The 18,263-nt window shown below is 41.1% G+C and overlaps 1 protein-coding gene across 6 annotated transcripts in view; it reads left to right on the forward strand.

Annotated features, from left to right (window-relative positions):
• The window catches only part of mrtfab (myocardin related transcription factor Ab), a 39,961-nt gene that overhangs the window by 13,024 nt on the left and 8,674 nt on the right, over positions 1–18,263 (forward strand). For 4 of the 6 annotated variants that reach the window (XM_006807276.3, XM_006807279.3, XM_006807277.3 and 1 more), the window contains 4 exons: positions 11,412–11,477; positions 15,948–16,003; positions 16,352–16,427; positions 16,961–17,122. In XM_006807276.3, coding sequence (XP_006807339.2) covers positions 11,412–11,477; positions 15,948–16,003; positions 16,352–16,427; positions 16,961–17,122 — 360 coding nt within the window. Of the gene's footprint in view, positions 1–5,440; positions 6,121–11,208; positions 11,231–11,411; positions 11,478–15,947; positions 16,004–16,351; positions 16,428–16,960; positions 17,123–18,263 lie in introns of those variants that run through there. The other 2 variants (XM_006807278.3, XM_035915086.2) reach the window with 2 other exon arrangements.

Here is an 18,263-nt window from a genome sequence, read left to right on the forward strand (position 1 = left end):
AAGACCTATTAGCCTGTGACTCACCTGCCAACACCAAATGTGGCGCACTTAGTGTTCGCTGATGAATGTAACAGAGGTCACCGTGAACTGGCAGGACTCCTGTTTCATCAGGATGACTCAGACACGAGTCACAAGAATCAAAAATCGGGGCTGTAGGCTAGGATGTGCCTAGCATACATTATTAAAGCTATATGTGAAACACACAAAGAAGAACCACCAACATTTGTCATAACAAATGACAAATCTTAAGTATTTTCTCTCTGACATGTCACCTCTTTAGCTAAATAAACTGGAAAATTGTTTTAAGTTCCAGTAAGTGTGAGAACAGAGTTGTCTTTCTGCACAAACAAGAATATCTGTTGACAACGCTCGATAACATCAAACCTTTCACCAATCTGCAGAGATTGGGAAACTCTCGTAGAGGTTACGTCACATCTCAAGCATTCCTACACTCGACTAAAAACAAAGCTGTGTGTGGCTGGATTGAATTTCTTGAGTTCGTTCTAGACTTTACAAAGTCATTTGAGGTTTCTGCATTTTGACACATTTCTTTCTTGCAGGTTTATATGCTTTTGTGTTATGTCTTTTGCTTTTGCAATGAACGCAAACCACATTTAAAGTTTTGTGTGTCTGTTTAGTCCCTGTAAAAAATCTGCCTTGTAATAGAACATGAAAGATCTTTTTAATCAGCATCGCGACACATCTGCAAATATGTCATGTGACTAATGATGAGTTTTCTTGAAAGCAAAGGTAGAAGAATGGGTAGCACTAGCAGCTAGCTGTCTATGAAGCTCAATCGTTTCGTACGCTTGGATCTGCACCTGCATGTCACTTAAACTCTTGTAATAAATAGAAACCTGTGTCCCCAAAGGTCTGTGTCTAATAAAAACTCTGCTGAAGCAAATTAAGAGCCAGGCTTTTATTAGATGTTATATACAGTAACAGAAAAAGGAGAGGAGAGGATGAAGCAGAAAGAGCCCTATAAAACTCTAAAGAGCACCTGAAGGAAAGAGACTTGTAAGAATACAATCAGTAAGTATTAAAAAGACTTTCTCAAGCCAGAAAAAAAATCTCTATCAGATGCTTGTGTGCTGTAATGTGCACTCAGTCCAACAGTTTTTTAAATTTGTAAAACTCTGTCTTTGTTTGCTGACGGCCTGCCCAGGAGTTTGTTGTTGTACATCTGAAGGAAGAAAAAAAGTTGTTTCCTCTGCAACTAGGGCAGGAGGTTAGGGGGTTTGCTACAATAAAAATTATTTTCAGATGTTGGAGTTATGTAACAGTGTTACGAAGCTGTCATCCCAGCACTGGGAGCTCCCTTTCTGCTGCTCTTGCTCTCTGTTTTTCCCTCTGTTTCTCTGAAAGTCTCATTTTGCTGAACACGACCTGAACCCCCACCCCCCGTCCTCCTCCTTACCCAGTCGTTTCTGTTTTACAATAAAGGTTCACAGAACCAGATGCTAACAGCTGCCAGCTGGCTTGTGGGTCTTTCGGTGCTTGCGCACTTATAGATGCTTCTGTTTCCTTCAACAGCATACAATCAGAGCTCGTTTAGACTACTTTTCATTGACATGATGTGACAGAGTGAGGGGTGCTGCTGCAAGCTGGTCAACAAAAGAACCTTTGACTGCGTTTAAAAGGAGTGGGCTTAATTAGTTCCACTGCTTTTAAAAAGCAGAATTAATTTTCTCTTTCGGCCATCTGATGAATAATCATGTGAGGAAGTCAAATCAAATAAAGTAGTAGTAGTTAAAATAGGCAGGACTTCAAACCTCTGAGCTCCTTAACGCATATGTGAAAAGTCAAAGCTACAAACCAAACCAGCCTGTAAAGATGCAGCTCAGTAGTACAGACTAGTTATGACTTGCTCCAGCTGTGACATTTGAGGATTATCGGCGGTATTTCAGGTAGATCATATTGAGGTTATATCTGATTAGGATCTGGGAAAAGGTTTGTGCTTGTTTTTTATTATTCTATTTGCACTTGTGCTAATTGAACCAATTAGTATTCCGTGCATTTGGATATCTGACTGTAGCACTTTGCAGTAGAAATAACCAAATAAGTACGTTGCAAAGTATAACCTGTCTTTGAAGTTTTGTTACCTCTGACAGCTGACAAAAGCACAAAACTTGATTCCTCTTTGGAGTGAAGCTGAAGTTCAGCAGTAGGTCAGTCAGGGATTATGCATCTGATAAACCCGGGACTTCTACTGTTCCCTCATCCCCAAACATGTAAAGAGCTGCCTTTTCCTGTGAGTTTGCTACTTTAATTACAACTATAAAGCAAAGTAAATGATTAAGTTCAGCCTTGTTGCTGCATTTGGTGGTTTGTTAAAAATTCCACGTCTTTTCCTAATGATTACCCACATTGCTACAATGGCTAAAAGTCTCCTCGGTTCAGGATGACGCTGAGTAATCCCCTGCCTGATGTCAGTGAGTCCCAGGAAACAGTGCTGGTAAATTCCACAGAAGAGCGAGTGGGTGGGGGGAGAGCAGGGAGTAAAAAGGAAAAAAAATTGTTGCCTGTTTTCCTTGCTGGAATGTTAATGGCTGGTCTGACCTACGGTGGCCTGTCACTTGGCCTGGTTTGTTTCTTGGCAGCTCGGGTTTTGTTGAGTTCATCTGTTTAGTGCATTCTTTGTCCATCTGTAAACTTGCCTTTGACTACAAAGGCATCAATTCAAACATTCGGACATCGTGAAAAGATACAAGTGAGGAGTTTTGTCTGGCTCAGTGCTGATAATGTTACGCAAGTTTAAATTTACTTGTGTTGCGTCTAGTTTTTATATAATGTTGTAAATCCTTTTGCACTGGACAAATGATCCCAAACTATTTGATGTGTGTTTGGTGTAAAATGTTGCCTAAATAAAACACTGAAGTTAAAAGCGAGCTTAAACACTGGTGGTCAGTTAGTGAATAAACATGCCAAAACATTCTAGTTAATCCAGTTGACGGCAAATTTGTAAGGTGAGGTCTTTGCCACTTTGTGGAAGAGGTGCTAGTTCCCAAGGATGTATTTATTCAGTCAGAATTCATTAACTCTTATTCGATAATTAACATACTTGGAATCTCGTTGCCTAAAATGATTGCTTTGAAGACCAGGACCAGATCTGCAATCGCCCAGTCGGTTACTGTCTTCAAAGTGATTTTGAGGCATCAAGGCAGTGATAAGATGGCAATAAAATAGAGTCAGTCTGCTATCAGTCTGCTATCAGTTTGTGATTAATCAACAAGGAGACACAAACCCCTTCTGGATTGTGTCATGAAGGGAATTTTGAATAAAAAGGCTGCTGCAGTGCTAGCCGCTGTGATCAGACTGAAATCAGCTATTTCTATTTAATTAAAAAAGACTTAAAAATACCACAGAGAGGCGGTGTACTGAACGAAAAACACCACGGTGGACAAAGAATAGCGGAAACAGACACGTGTCTTTAAACAAAGGAAGTCCCAGAAATATGAATTACCACTTATAGTTTGAACTTTCAAATAAAAATTGAAATCAGGCTTTGAGATCAGAATTGAAGTAGCAGGCTTCAATATTAAACACTCAAGAGTTCAACATTATATTCTTCTTTTAACCTTTGAAGAAGGTGAGACCTTCAAGTCATTCTGTCTTCTACACAAAATGCGTCTCTTTTTCTATTATAAAGTCACAGAAATGTTTTTAGTGAAGGATAAAGGAAAATACCCAAGGCCAAATAACTTCAGTGGAAAGTACTGACGCCCAACAACACCCATCAGGTCAAAGGTTGTAGAGTCTAATACTTTACTCGAGCAGCGGTACAGTTTGGACACATTTTAAGCTTTCACCTCTCGATGGAATCAGACCCTTTGGAGTTTGCAGTGCTTTGTTGGTTTTTTGTGTAGTTATAGAGATCCTAGTATCAACTAATTCAAAGTAATTCTAAAGAAGATCATAACTCATCTATTAGTGTGGGTTACTGGTTACTACATAATCCTATTTAGTGGGGTAAATCCTGGGAAACTGTGAAACGTGCCTTCCACACACTGTGGTCAAGCTGATTTAAAACCATAAAATATTTGCCTGCATTACTGGCTCGCTCAGTACTGTTATTACAGGGGAATCACTGCCCCTGAGGTTTTTAGTTATGTGAAATATACAGCTGGCTGGACTGTAGAGGCTGAAAGCTGGTTACGAATAGTTGAAATGTTAATGTAACGAAGGATTTATGATTTTGAGCTGTGGAGGTGTAAATAAGCCAATATGTGTTTAGCATGCTGTGTCGCTTTGTGATGTGTGCAGTGCTGAGATTCAGCCTACACAGCCATGTCCTAATCCCAGCGTGTGCTGTCTTTTCTGTGTTTCCTGCCCAGACTGTGAATCATAACAGCAGGTGGACTTTAATCTCACACTCATAACGCACAGTAATTGTAGTCACCAGACAGGGTTTGTCTAAGGTGTTGTCTGTGTTTTTAGGTGCACTGCTGCCCTGTGTGATATCAGTGTAGTATGCTGTTCATTTCGAATTTGGTGTTTAAACCGGCTGCGGTTGAAGCCTCTCTGTGCTGAATGTATGGTAAAGTCTTCTTTTGTATCATAAAAAACTGATTTAGTTCAAGGAAATGGTTTTCTTGTATGTGTTTGGAGCTAGAGATGTGCATGCCTGTCTCAGAGTAACCTTATCCTGCGAGTGCACAGGTGATACCAAGCTGTATTTAGCCCCCTTATGGCCAGCTGGCCCTGCTATTTAAAACAGATTGAGGGGGAAGGGTGACTGTGGCCGTGGCCGGCGTTTACCGTCAGCAGACAGTAGTGCTGAACTTCAGAAGAATCTGAACATTTTAAGACCAGGTTTGGACTTTTGGATAAGTCGTTGGTTGCACCAGACCAATTAGACTGTTGTTGCTTTTCTAAAATGTTTTTTCCAGTAAGAGTGCAGATTTGTGTTCGCTGTCTTCCCTGAAGGGCAAACCGTTTGGAAAATCTTTCAGAATTTCGTTTGCGATTGGGTATCAAATCAGCCACTCTAAAAGTCAGCCTGTGACTCATCCTGGTATCAGATTTACTCAAGCATCTTTGGCAAAGGTCGTTTATGGTGCACGGAATCATTTCTACCTGTCTAATAAAAACTGTCCATAGCTTGTCTGAGTCATTGTTTTGTTTAGCCAGAGGAAGTTTTTATGAGCCGATCTTCCGTGTTGTTGCTTTGATTTTGATCAGCTTGCTGTGTTTGGGTTGAACGGCGAGCAGGTTTTCATGTTGGAGCCCCTCTGAGCTTGTAACTGTGAATGAATGGCAACAGCTGAGCAGGAAAACTTTATCAGCAGCCCTCACTGTGTGTGTGTGTGTGTGTGTGTGTGTGTGTGTGTGTGTGTGTGTGTGTGTGTGTGTGTGTGTGTGTGTGTGTGTGTGTGTGTGTGTGTGTGTGTGTGTGTGTGTGTGTGTGTGTGTGTGCGCGTCTCCCTGCATGTGTGTGAGATTCAGGAGGAGCTGCAATCAGAGCAGTCTCACTGGGGAATCTCTCTGCTGAGCTCACTGCTGTCCTCCCTTCCTCAGCCGCTGGCCTCTTTTCAGTTTCCTCCCTTTAGCTCTCTTGTTCTTTCTATCCACGACTCGTCCTGTGGATTTCTTTACCCCGGCTCATTGGGAAACTGCAGAACAGCGCTGTCGTGACTCGCCGACTGTCACTGCAAGGAAAGTAGAGCACAGGAGGCAGGAGAGAGAGAGCAAAGCTGAGACAGCCCAATCGATTTCTTTGATACAGAGAAGAAGCGCCGGGATAGAAGGGCAACGGCGGTAGCTGTGCTTTTCTTTGTCATTTTGGTTTAAAAGGAGATATTTGTTAACTTGGAACGGAGTCTTCTGAAGCATTTGAATCACATCTTTCCCTTGAGAAGAGAGGACAGCTTTTGACACGTCAAGGGTGCCCTTCTTCAGGGATACGGTCAAATCTGGGACTTGGGAGGAAATCTACTTTAAACCGTGGTGTTCAATGTTTACCTAATAATCAATCCCTATTCTGAATGATAATGCTGGACACCAACCATTGCCTGTCCTTTGAACCCTCCTTCCTGGACTCTCCTCCAATGGGAGATGACATGGAGAAGGCAGGACTGAAGATGGATCATGACAGACTTGTCTATCACAGCTTGAAAGAAGGTGGGCAATCTAGAGTCGGATCTGGAGATCTGTGTTGTGTTTTTGTTCCTGAGTTCACTGTACATTTTCAAAACAGGGCTTTATGGCCTAATATAAATAGCTAATGGGGTGTTGCTAAAGATAAGTGATAGAGTTTACTGGCTTGTGTAAGATGGAAGGAAGTTGAAGAGGTTTTAGGTTCTTTCTGATAAACCCTTTCAATAGAGCAGACTTGACCACTGTGAATTCAGGAAGTGCTGACAGCCGGGCCTGTGACGTCGGGCTAACTTTGCTCATTTCTTCAAGGTTAAAGCTTCCAAATAATATTTCAACATAAAAGGTCAAGTTAATGTTTAAAATAGTCAGTGTTCACCCCAAAAAATCATGCATATGTTTAAAGAAAGAAATGTGTTGACGTGCGTTCATTCACAAACCGCTTTCCCTAGTGTAGTTTGAATTTGGAAATAGTGTAACTGTGGTGGAAATTTACAAATGTCACATAAATGCTCCACACATTCATAAAGGTACAGACTTCAAAGGAAGACAGCTATAAAGACACTCTGAGTGTGTGCGCATGTTTATGTCTGTTCAAAAAGTGTGTCTATAACAGGCAGATTGTGGGTTGTAGTTTTCTCTAGAGCCCCGCCTCCAAACTCAATGAGCGAGCAACACATTTGTCACAGGAAACCAAAAGCATAAATAAATAACATAAATAATAAATAAATATAACACGTCCAGGTGCCGTTGTGAGTTTCAGCTTGGGTTTTAGACCAACAGTGCAATGAAATGGCTTTTGTTATTTTTTTATAATATTGAAAAGATTATTTAAGTCCTAGAGTCTAGGTTTTAGGGATTACGTTAAAAAAAATAGATTAAACAAAAGCTTTATAGGATAAGAGGTAGACTGAGGGTTCAGCACTTATTTGTGATGCTAAAACGTGGAATTAATTAACCTGAGAATGTGTTAATGTGAATGTGAGAGCCAAAAAACATGGCTTTGTGTGGATGTGTGCCCTCCGTACTGCACACAGATTAGGGCAAGTAACTCGAAGGGAAACACCAGTAACAGATTTTAGCCCAAATATGAGATCTCCACATCCCAATATTGGAAGTTTGAAGTGGATTGTAGAAATGGAGATCCATGCACCTTACTTCACCTACAGTGCAAGTTTCAGCTTTTATCTTTTTACAGTAGTGTCTTATTTCTAAAGTATTTTGGGATGTATTAAATATGACTGTGTGACACTTGTTGCCACTGTGCATGTTTGGGATTTAGATGTGGTGTGCAAAAGGCTCAAAAAAACATGGCGTTCCAAAAAAATGAAGTCATCCAACACTGACATACTATCAAAAATTAGCCTAATTTGGTATGGTCCGTGCAACAGTAAAAAGGCTTCACTTTGTTTATAACCAGCGTTACGAGCATGGACCAGAGTCTCAGATGACTGGCTGCAGATGAAACAAAACATTCCTGTGAGGTTAGAATGACTGAAGATGGATGGAGTCTAGAGAAAAGCAAAGGGATTAAAAAAAGCCATCAGTTAAAAATTATTAATCCCGGTGTGCTTTTTGCTTACTCTGAAGTATGAGTGACACAAACTGCAAAAGCTGCAAAAGCCATTATCCGTCTGTTCTCACTTGAACTTTAAGGATGATTAGTATTCACCGCACCTCTCCGTGTTGTCATCCTGCTTCTCGGCACAGCGCAGCAGAGGAAAGGCAGCGGGAGTGAGTCCAAGGTGTGAATGGCCTTAACCTTGCATTGTTTCTGCCCTTTTAGTTCTCTAGCTTCTTTCCACTCTCACTGATGTGCGAAACATTCGCTGCGGTCATGCGCTGCGTTCGCCTCTCCGTTCAGCACATGCAATTGAACGGTGCTACCGTGCGAAAGATGAGAACATCTTTCCCGATTAAAAAACATTTCCAAAGCCAGTGCCAAGCGTAACGTCTGTTCAAAGCGTCTGCAGGGCTCGTCTTTAGGTGGGTATGTGGCACACGCTCTGTGGGCCCTGAAGCCTTTTGCCTTCATGTGTGTCACTCGGGTTGGTGCGCGCAGGCTTAGTCGTGCCAAGCCAGGGGTCTTTGGGGACAGTGACGAACTCAGACATGTTTAATCAGATCTACTGACACATGAGCACAGCAGGCTTAGCCCAGTTGGCCACCAGCATCCCAATTCATCCTCGTTCTTCTTCTAATGTGACTTTTTACCTGTACAGCCTACTTTTAGACAATTATGATGACTTGAAACCGATCTGATCTTGACATTTAGGAAATAAAAGCTCTATAAGTTCAGGTAAAGATTTCATTATTGGTGATTTGTTGTAAAGTTAAGCTTGTGAAAGGTTTAAAGAAAGCCATGACTTTAGTTGCCGGGGAGAAAAAGTGTTTTGTTTTGGGGGTTTTTATGTACACCCACACAGAGATCTTAGAAATAACAAATCAATGTGCAAATCATAGTGTTAGTTCTCTGACGTTTGCAACGACGAGTTTAATCAAAAGATCGAACAAGCAAATTGTCTTCAAATAAGCCACCTGCTGTCATTTCCTCTGCTTAATCTAAAATCTTCAAACGCTTGCATCTCTGCTGTCTTTCTCTTTCTCCCTTGTCTTTCTTTGCTCTAACTTTTTATGAGTGTAGTAGCAAGCTTTGGCTGTGGCCTAGTATCCCAATAAAACTGTCCTGCCTTTTCATCCATTTTCTTAAATTAACCAGAATGGCCTTCAAACCTGATTTAAGTCCCAGAGCATGTCCTGGTCGCAAAACACAAAGACACATCCCTCCTCTTTTTTCCCAAGCAGGAATCTGCTTACAGTTAACAAAACATCACTATCCTTGTTGGTTATGTTTTTGTCCACTATCTTATCTTATTATAAGTTCTTGCTGCAGTGCATGTAACCATAGCCACAGTCGTAGTGCAAAAGTTTTCATTTGTCTTTCTGGCACCCATTTAAAGTTTGTTTTGTGGTTAATCCAGAACAAACAGTTCACAGCCTCCAAGTGGTTTTTGTCTGTCTGTTATACTCCTGTCTTTGTTGCTATGCTGCAAGCAAGCAGTATTTATTTGTGTAGGACTAGAGTCACAAAGTGCTGTACAAAACACATGACAGTTTAGTTCAGCAGACAAAAACTAGGATTAAAAGCACTGCAACATTAGGAAAAGTGGAATTAAAGTAGATACAAAATGAGAAGAAAAGTTAAGAAAGAAGACAAAATAACAGGCAGTGGTGCATACATGATTATTTTATGCACATGAATCGACAGTTTCAGCACTGCTACATTTTTCGCTCCATGATTGTCTGCCAGAGACTTCTGCAATGTTGGGGTTGGAGGTTTATTGATAGCTGACGCTTTATTATTATAGCCAACCATTGGAGCCAGTGTTGCAACTGTACTGAGCTCATCAGCTTGGTGTTTAGGGGGGACAGGAAAGAGAGGGCGGGAGAAAACTGGAGTATCCTGGGGGAGGGATAGAAGATGTGGAGGGGATTATGGATAGAGGGAAAGTGTAAGAGTCTCTTTCTAAGAATAAACCTTCCTTCCCTGGAAGCCCCGTGTGGCATGGCATCTAATGCCGCATGGCACGGTCAGTCTGTATCAGTGTGTGTCTGTGTGTGCACGTTCCTTTATTGAAAGTGTTTTCCTGTGCGTTTGCTACTGAGACAAAATGAGTGCTGTCAGCTGCTGTTCAGGCAAGACCATATAGATCGACTCGCCTAAGTGTGTTTAGGCGTGCGTGTTTATAATGTTAAATGTCAAATGGCAAGTTATTGCTTCTAGAGAGGAGTCGGTAGTGTTAGACTGATACTTTCAGACTTGGAGCATACACACTGCAGAGGGGAGCCAGGATCGCCAGCAAGAATTTGGAGCCAAAGAGTGACATTTAGTTGCACAGGCTCTGACATTAATTCATGGCTCTTGCGGCGTTCCCGTCTAGGCGAGGATTCCTTGTCATAACACAGAGGCAGCACCGCAGCAGCAACAGCTATATCGTGAGCTAGACAGAGTAGCAGTGATGTCACTTTGTTGGCGAGGAAGAACAGGTGCTGCTTGACTGAAGAAGCAAACACAACCCTAGCTAGAAATGCTTGGGAATCTTCAGTGGTTTGCACCACACTGTATATACACACACACACACACAAATAGATACGTAGCCCTTCAGTAAGGATCGCTGGGACAACTTGAGCAGGAGCGTCAGCTGAATGTTTACATCAGTAGTGAAGTTACTTGGTATAACAACATACTGCTTCCTCTTCTGATACTGTTAATCTCTTGGAAATAAAAGATAAACAATGACATGGAAAGACATCATGCACTGTCACTTACTTACTTGCTTACAAGCTAAAAAAAATCATCACACACAAGTGTCTGCAGCCATTCTGTGTGTCTTTTTTCATGGGTGGTATGTTTGTGTGATGTGATGGTTGACTAAATAGTTCAGGTCACTTCCCTAAATTGCTGTCGTGTTGCAACGAAGCCAACATGACAGTGATGAAATGCTGTGTACTTGTGATCTTGCAGGTGTCTATATGTAATTGTTAGTTTGTTATATTTGTGTCTTTGCTTTGTTTAAACGATAGCCAGCTCATTTCTAATTTATTATCCGGTTACAATGATGACGCCAGACAATGTGGGCTCGTTAAAACTTTAAAAAAGTATCATGATGAGGAGGACTGTGCCACACAGCACTCAACAACTGACATTTTATTTGTTTAGAAATGTCAGACATAGTCCAACTCTTTCTGTCCAGCTTTGTGTTCCTTACAGTTCTCCCCCACCCCGCCTCTCCATTATGTAACAAGAGCTTCCTGTTTTGAAATGACGATGCAATCGGCCCATTTGAAAAGGAAAAAGGAAAAAAAAAGTAATTTAGCTTCACATCGGAGCTTTTATTTTTTCATTTCTTTTAATTTTTTCTTTAATTTCTTATAGCAGCATTATGCCTTAGTGTTCTGTATCTCTCACTCTTTGATGGATGTTTGCTGCTTTTTCACACATCTGTGCTCAGAAACAGGAAGTGTGTCTACACACACAACCACCTTGTACCCGCCTCCTTTGTAACTTCAAAAAAAAAAAAAAAGATGCATGCGAGGCAGGGAGACTGGAGAATGAACCGGTTGCCACAGAGTAAAGGTCCTCGTCGTGTCAGTCATATATGTTCCTTTATGTGCTTATTTACCTAAATATTGTGGATCTGTTGCTGATTGTAAGGCTTTACGGGCACAGAGCTTCACCGCTGCAGTTTCTTAATCTCCCCGGCCGTCACTGACTGTCTTCTCTTCTTTCTCCTCTTACCTCCTGTGTCTCCATGCAGTCCTCCAGCTCAAACTTCAGCAGAGACGCACACGAGAGGAGCTGGTCAGCCAAGGGATCATGCCACGTAAGTCTGCTGAGTGTGTTTTACTTGCTTTTTTGCTTTTTTTAAGCTCATGAACCAAAGTATATATCGTCAATGTACGGTAGTCTGACTTTAAGTGTGCTTTGAGACGCTCAACTCATCGAGTTTTACCCAAAGAAAGCACTTCTTTATTGTCTGGAACAGACAGTATCATCTCGTTTTTAGAAACTCGCAGAAAGCAGAAAACAGGAGCTTTGGCTGTGAGCTGAGGTCAAACTGCTAACCCTTTCCTGTTTCAGGATTACACACCAAATCTTAAACAGTCACCCACTAACAAAGTCGCTACCTGATGCTAGATGCTAAACGATACTCACGTATTTTTGGAATGTCGTTTAATTCACATCCCGCTGACACATATTGGTTCTCAACAACAGAACCTGGATATGTTGGTAAATAGCGTCTGTCAGTCTGTGCCGTATATGCTGTCATATGATGGGTTGCATAGTGAAGGTCTGGAATGTCGTTTCTTGTTTTTTGCTGAAAATGTCGTCTCTTATCGGCATTATCAGTATGAGTATGTGTGTTCTGCAAGTGTCATATTTAGCTGTATCTTTGCACCACTTTGTGTTATCAAATAGGGCAGCTTCCTCTTTATGTCTATCCACTTCCTGTTTCAGGGTTCCTCACATCACAAGAGTCAGAAATATAGTTTTAAAAGTTTCCCTCCGTTTCTGTGTAGAACCGAAAGCACTCTGCTTTTTCGTTTTTCCAAGAAGACTTTTGGTTTGAATTAAAAGTGTGCAAGCGAGTGTTCGCCCTCATACTGTAGACGTGGTAGCCAACATTCATTCTAACTGAGTAGATTTTCAAATGGAGATTAAATACCTGTTAGATTGCCCAATAGGCCTGTTCAGACATACAAACTTTGACGTACAGATTATGTTAGCTGTGTGTTAAGAAGGGTATCAGGGAAACAAGTAACTGTGAATAGATGGTAACATGTGGCACAGCTGTTGTCATATTTTGTTTTTGACAAAAGCAGATGCGATTGAAAAGATACACCATGCAAGCTGCTGTCAGCCTGCAGTGCTGCACATTCGGTTTACATAACAGTTTAAGTGTTAGATACATAAGAGTACCATAAAGTGATGACTGAGGGTTTGTTTTGGTGGGCAGCATGGAGCCTTCCAGTGAACCATTTAAGTAGTCTAGTAAATCGCTCTGTGTCCTCTTTTCTGCAACAGGCCTCGTGCCAGATTGTTGCAGATTTAGGATCAACATGTTTGGATTGACTATTTCGCTTTCCAGCTTCTCCTCTGTGGAGATTCCTAAAGAAAAAAAAAGTATAGCTGTGGGTTTAAATGAGATTTTAGATTGCTCCCAAGTCGATGACTTTGTTGACTACAGAAATCCTCTTTTAAATTGTTTCTCCGAGATGCAGAAAGATGGGGTAAAGGTTGTTCAGGCATCAGGTTCGCTGTCGTGTTATAGTTCAGTAAAGATCATATGAACCGTTCTCTTCACTTCTCGCTTCATCTTCGATCAATTTTCACGGTAACTGTATCTTGTTGACAGGAACAAACTTTGCCAAGTAGTTCCACATTGCTCCACACCCTGATCACTTTCCAGCAAAGAAAAAATAGTCTTTATATTTATTAATGACTCTGTAATTACTGTTGTTTGCTGGATTTTTGAAACATAAAAAAACAAAATCTGAAAATTTCACTTACAATGTCAATACATGGTTTGTTTTAGTCAACATAGAACCTTCAAAGGTGACATAAATGATCCGGTGTTTTCTGTCACTTCTCTAATTCTTACATTTAAATGTCCTTTGTGCTGTGTTTTCTGGTACTAAAAAAAGACTTTTATGTCTGAGTGCTGAGGTAGGGTCAGTTCCTCCTGTGGTATCAAATCCTCACACTGGTTTTGCAACTGAAGCTGGTGTGAATGAATAACTTTCCACTTTCAAACACTTTCGTGAGGTTCCTGAACACAGACCTTGACTGTCCAGCTGTGAGCAAAAGTCAGTTAATCGTCATTTAAGAATGCCATCAAATCTAAAGTTTTGTAGCATTAACATATTTTGTTGCTCCGCTGTATGAAAAACTGGGCTATGTGAGAAGAAACCACCAATGTTTTTATAGTGAAACTGTAGCTAATGGGGTCAGGGAGGTTGTGGTGTTTCACAGGGGAAAGTTCTGAACAGTGTTATGTGCCCAGCTATAAGAATAGGCTTGAAAATGCTGTTTTTGAGCCGAATGTTTTCACTTCCTCCTGGCATGTTCAAATAACTGTTTAGTGTTTTCTTCCCCATGAAGTTTCAGTTTAAAAGTGCTTCAGGAGCAACATCGTGAAAGAAGAACTGTTGATCCAGTAGCTCGTTTTGGGAGTTTAATTTGCACCTAGTTCTATTGGTGTGTGCGTGTTTTGGTGTTTCTAATTCTTTTAATGTTTGAGTATATCCAGTTATAGGTTACATATGCAATGATCATTTACACATCATAAAAAACTAGCTGCTTTGGGTCTTTTCTCTTTCCGTTTAAGCCATCTTTCTTCTGATTGGCTGCCTCTTGCAAATAGAAGGTTCAAACTGCAGGGGTTACATGAGAAACTGGGACTGGTGGGGACGGCCGCACCAATAAGCACCAATGACATAATGGCTCACAGGCCAACAGACTCATTGTCCATTCTTTTATGCATTTGGTGAACAAGGTCATAACCTAACATTTATTTCCCAATGAATGCCAGTAAGAGTCTGATATGATTAAAATAAAACCAGCCCAGCCTTCCCTTCCCCAAGGAAATGTTGTTTTCATTGAACATCATATTAAAGCAATTAATCTGTGTTTAAGTAGTTTATGGGCCCAGTTTGTCCTTGTGGTGTTATTATTGTGATCCAGACCACTCGTTGGTCATATTACAACTGGTATTCTTTGAACGCCAGGGGTTGTGACACAAGGAATGCTTCCGACCCCCACCCAGTCATCTGTGGTGCACATACAGTTGACGCCCTGCTGTAGCCAGAATGTCCTATCTCAAACACCCTTGGCAGGGATTTCACCAACTCTTGACCAATCAGACGATCGCTGTCTTACATCATTATAACTGCCGCTGTCCTCTGAATATCCTTCCCCAAAATCGGAGCGGGCATCTCCCCTGTCTGTTTAGCTTTTCTAAAACCTCGACTTTATATTTGTGGTTAAAAAGAGTTTGATGTCTAGCGCTTTGTTTTTTGGATAGAAATGATCTTCTAGGCTCAAAAAATCTGTGATGGGAGATGGACTGTAAAACTTTTTGTTTCCTTGCACCGGACCTTTCTGCAAACTGAATAATTATAAAAGTGTAAGATAAAATGCAAAATATATGACGCTTTGGACTCATTTTTCATGTTGACCACCTCTTTCACCTCAAAGGTAATACAGATTTTTTTTCTTTTTACACAATTTTAGCCAGCTGAAATTGCTTTTATGCATTTCCCTCTTACAAAAATACTGCATAGACGTTCACTCCCCCACCCCATACACTGGTCATGGCTGAGCAATGAAGTGATGAATCTAGACTTTCGCTGGGTGTGCTGCACTCTATTCATCAGCCTCTCTTCTGCTGCTCGCTCCTTTTTAAAGAGCCATTCCAGACTCTGTTCATCAAGAATTGATGTCCCTCAGCTACAGACCATCTGCCAGACTTATTGCAGATAGTTTGACCTCTGAAATGCAGTTTCTTTAGACTTACCTTTTGTCATGGAAAAACTTAGAACGCACCACAATCTGCAGCACGTTTCTGTGTAAAATACCAATAAAAGTATAATGAAGCTGGGCTATATGTAACCTGTAATCTTTATAAGTGTTTGTATTCCCTTTTTAACACTGTGTAATTCTAAATAACAGATCAAAACAAAGCTGAATGTGTCCAAAAGTGTCTAACGTCAGTTCAAAGTATGAGAAAGAACATTTGGAAACTTTGGAATACGTGGAAAACTCTTGCTGAATAATGAACAGTGTGTTCTCATTTAGGTTAATGAAACTGCTGAGTGAATGTTTGGTACAGTTTGCGCTCATGGTTTTAGTCATATTGTTCCATTAAATCAAGCTCATCTAAACTACTTCACTACCACTGACCACATCGCGACACTTCCTGCAGCTGCCTTGGTGTTTGAGTTGCAATGAGAATAAACGTAACACGACTGATGTGAAAAGCGTAGTGAAAGGCCGAGGAAACGCTGGCAGTAACGGTTTTCTCGGTGATAACTGAGGTGGATGTGCACCACACTCAGCAGCAGAGGCTGATCTGCCTACTGAGTTGTCATCAGAGTGTGTGGTTTAGAATAGCACTCCTGACCTTCTCTGCCAGAAGCCACTTCTGCTTTGAGTCTGTCTTTGACTGTAGCCGTACAGGTTCTTACATTTTTGCTTGCTGAAAGGAGCATCACGACTTCCTTCACAGTCGGTCTGAACTGCATTAATCTTGGCTTTTTGTTTCTCCTCCTGTTCCCCCTCCCTCTCCATGCAGCACTGAAGAGCCCAGCAGCCTTTCACGAACAGCGGAGGAGTCTAGAGCGAGCAAGGGTGAGAGCCATAAGAACAATGAGTCTCCTGCAGTCTCAGTGGATTTTCTTCAGAGAGGCAAAAGACAAACAAACAAAAAAAGCCCACAAGAACCAAAAAATTGAAAGCTTGGACGCCACGGATACAGATTGGTTGTAGTTGGGTTATCGTACAGATAATTTCTGGTTAGTTGACGTTTCTGCAAAATTGTTGTGAGCTGCAGAGCCAGGAAATGATGAAAACAAGTTAATCACAGTTTAATCAGAGTGACATGGAAACAAAAGCATATATTAAACTGACAGAATAATACTTAATGGTGTTGTAGCAATTTGGAGTTCATGTGATTTTGGCATCTTGTTTTCTTCCCAGACTGAGGACTACCTAAAGAGGAAGATCCGGAGTCGTCCTGAGCGCTCCGAGCTGGTCAGGATGCACATTCTGGAGGGTGCGTGTTTTTTATTTGTTTTTTTAATCGGCAAGTGCCAGTATTGTCAAAAAGTCACATTTTAAGCTTTGTAAAATACCTAGACAAAAACAGAACCAAATCTTTATGAAGAGGTTAATGTATAGTTCCTCCTTCATATTTCTGCTTGAAGCAATTCCGTGTTTTTTGAGGGTATTGCTTCTGTATCTTAAAATTCGGTAGTTCGGTTCAGGCGCTGTGAAAACTCTTTTATAAAATGTGTTTCAGCATGTTGTCTTCATGAGGCAAGGTGCTTATCTTCACATTTTCACATTCATTTTAATATATGTGTTTGTGGTTTAAAGTGTTGTGTTTGTTATGATTTTTTTGAAGCAGCTGGTTTGACTGTTGGTTTAGTTTCTTTTAAATTAGGTTGAAGTCAAATTGAGGAAGTGTTAAAATAGGCTAAAACCTGTTGTAACGTATTTAACAGATCCACAGAGGATTATATGTGTGTGAATCACTTGATTAATAAATGCACATGTATCCATATCGGCCTGCTGTGCCCTCTGCAGAGACGTCGGCAGAGCCGTCTCTGCAGGCTAAGCAGCTGCAGCTGAAGAGAGCACGACTGGCCGACGACCTCAATGACAAAATCTCTCACAGACCGGGTCCCATCGAGCTGGTCCACAAGAACATCCTGTCTGTTAACTGCCATCTGCAGCACTCACTCCCAGGTAATAACACACACCTCATCAGCGTTCACCTGTACGCGTCTCAGCTCGGGAAAAGAAAATGTCTTCATTGATGGCCTTGCTCTTTCTTTCTAATGTAATCACAAGTTTAAGTCGTTGGGAAGGTTTGATTGCACCTGCGATCAACTTCGTCAACGTTATCGTCGTTTCACCTGTGTTTCATCTGCTGCACCTTCCCGTGTGTGAGAACGTGCACCCGCAGTTAAACTGAGAGCAGGAAAAGGAAAAGCTGGGGTGACCTTAAATGACAGTAAAGCACAGTAACGACACTGAGATGAAGTGAAAACGAGTGAAAATAAATGAGCATTGTATAAAAGTCTCTTTCTGAGGAATAATCACTGGTGCAGGATTGGTGCTCATTATCAGTAGATGCTTAAAGTCCCGAAATACACAAGTTTTACAAATAAATGCCTGAAAAAATAAATCTTATCTCATGATAACGATCGTACTGTATGCATTTATTTATGTCTGCATGCAGGCTAGCATCTCCTTAACGAGTAGGCCCACACAACATCGTCACACGTATAGCGATCATTAAGATCTGTATTTTCGTTTTTTTAAACTGCTCATTCTTTATATGTCTTTATTATTTCATCATCTTGCTGGTAATACAATGTTACAATCTCTGTTTGTAAAAATTTGAACCTCTGATGAAATTTTGTCGGACTCACCTGGAAAAATGAAATGAAGAATTTGAAAAGGTGCCGCAGGCTATTGTTTAAAAGAAAAATTGTGCAATCTTGTATATTTATGACACTTGGTTAAGAGATTTAAACACATACACACACACACACTTTTGCACAACGTTGCACAACACTCACAAGCGTACCTGCAGGAATTAGCAAGACTTGTAAATACAGGACAGTGGACAGGTTATGGTGAATTCAGGCTGAGCCTCAGGCGTGTGATGAATACAAGTTCAAACACGTCCCCTTCCACTGTTCGCGGTGCTATTGTACCTGTGACTTGGTGTGCAGTTGCGCCACCTCTACAATTTGATTTCCGTTCAGACTGAACACCTGAGCAGTTACACCATTCACGTATTTACAGTCAGGTCAGTGTGTAAACAAAACAAGCAGCTCTGAAACAGAAGTGACTCAGAAGCTTTGTTTGGACACGGCGC

The sequence above is a fragment of the Neolamprologus brichardi genome, chromosome 8 (genome assembly GCF_056152115.1).
Source record: "Neolamprologus brichardi isolate AB-2024 chromosome 8, ASM5615211v1, whole genome shotgun sequence".
Lineage (NCBI taxonomy): Eukaryota > Metazoa > Chordata > Actinopteri > Cichliformes > Cichlidae > Neolamprologus > Neolamprologus brichardi.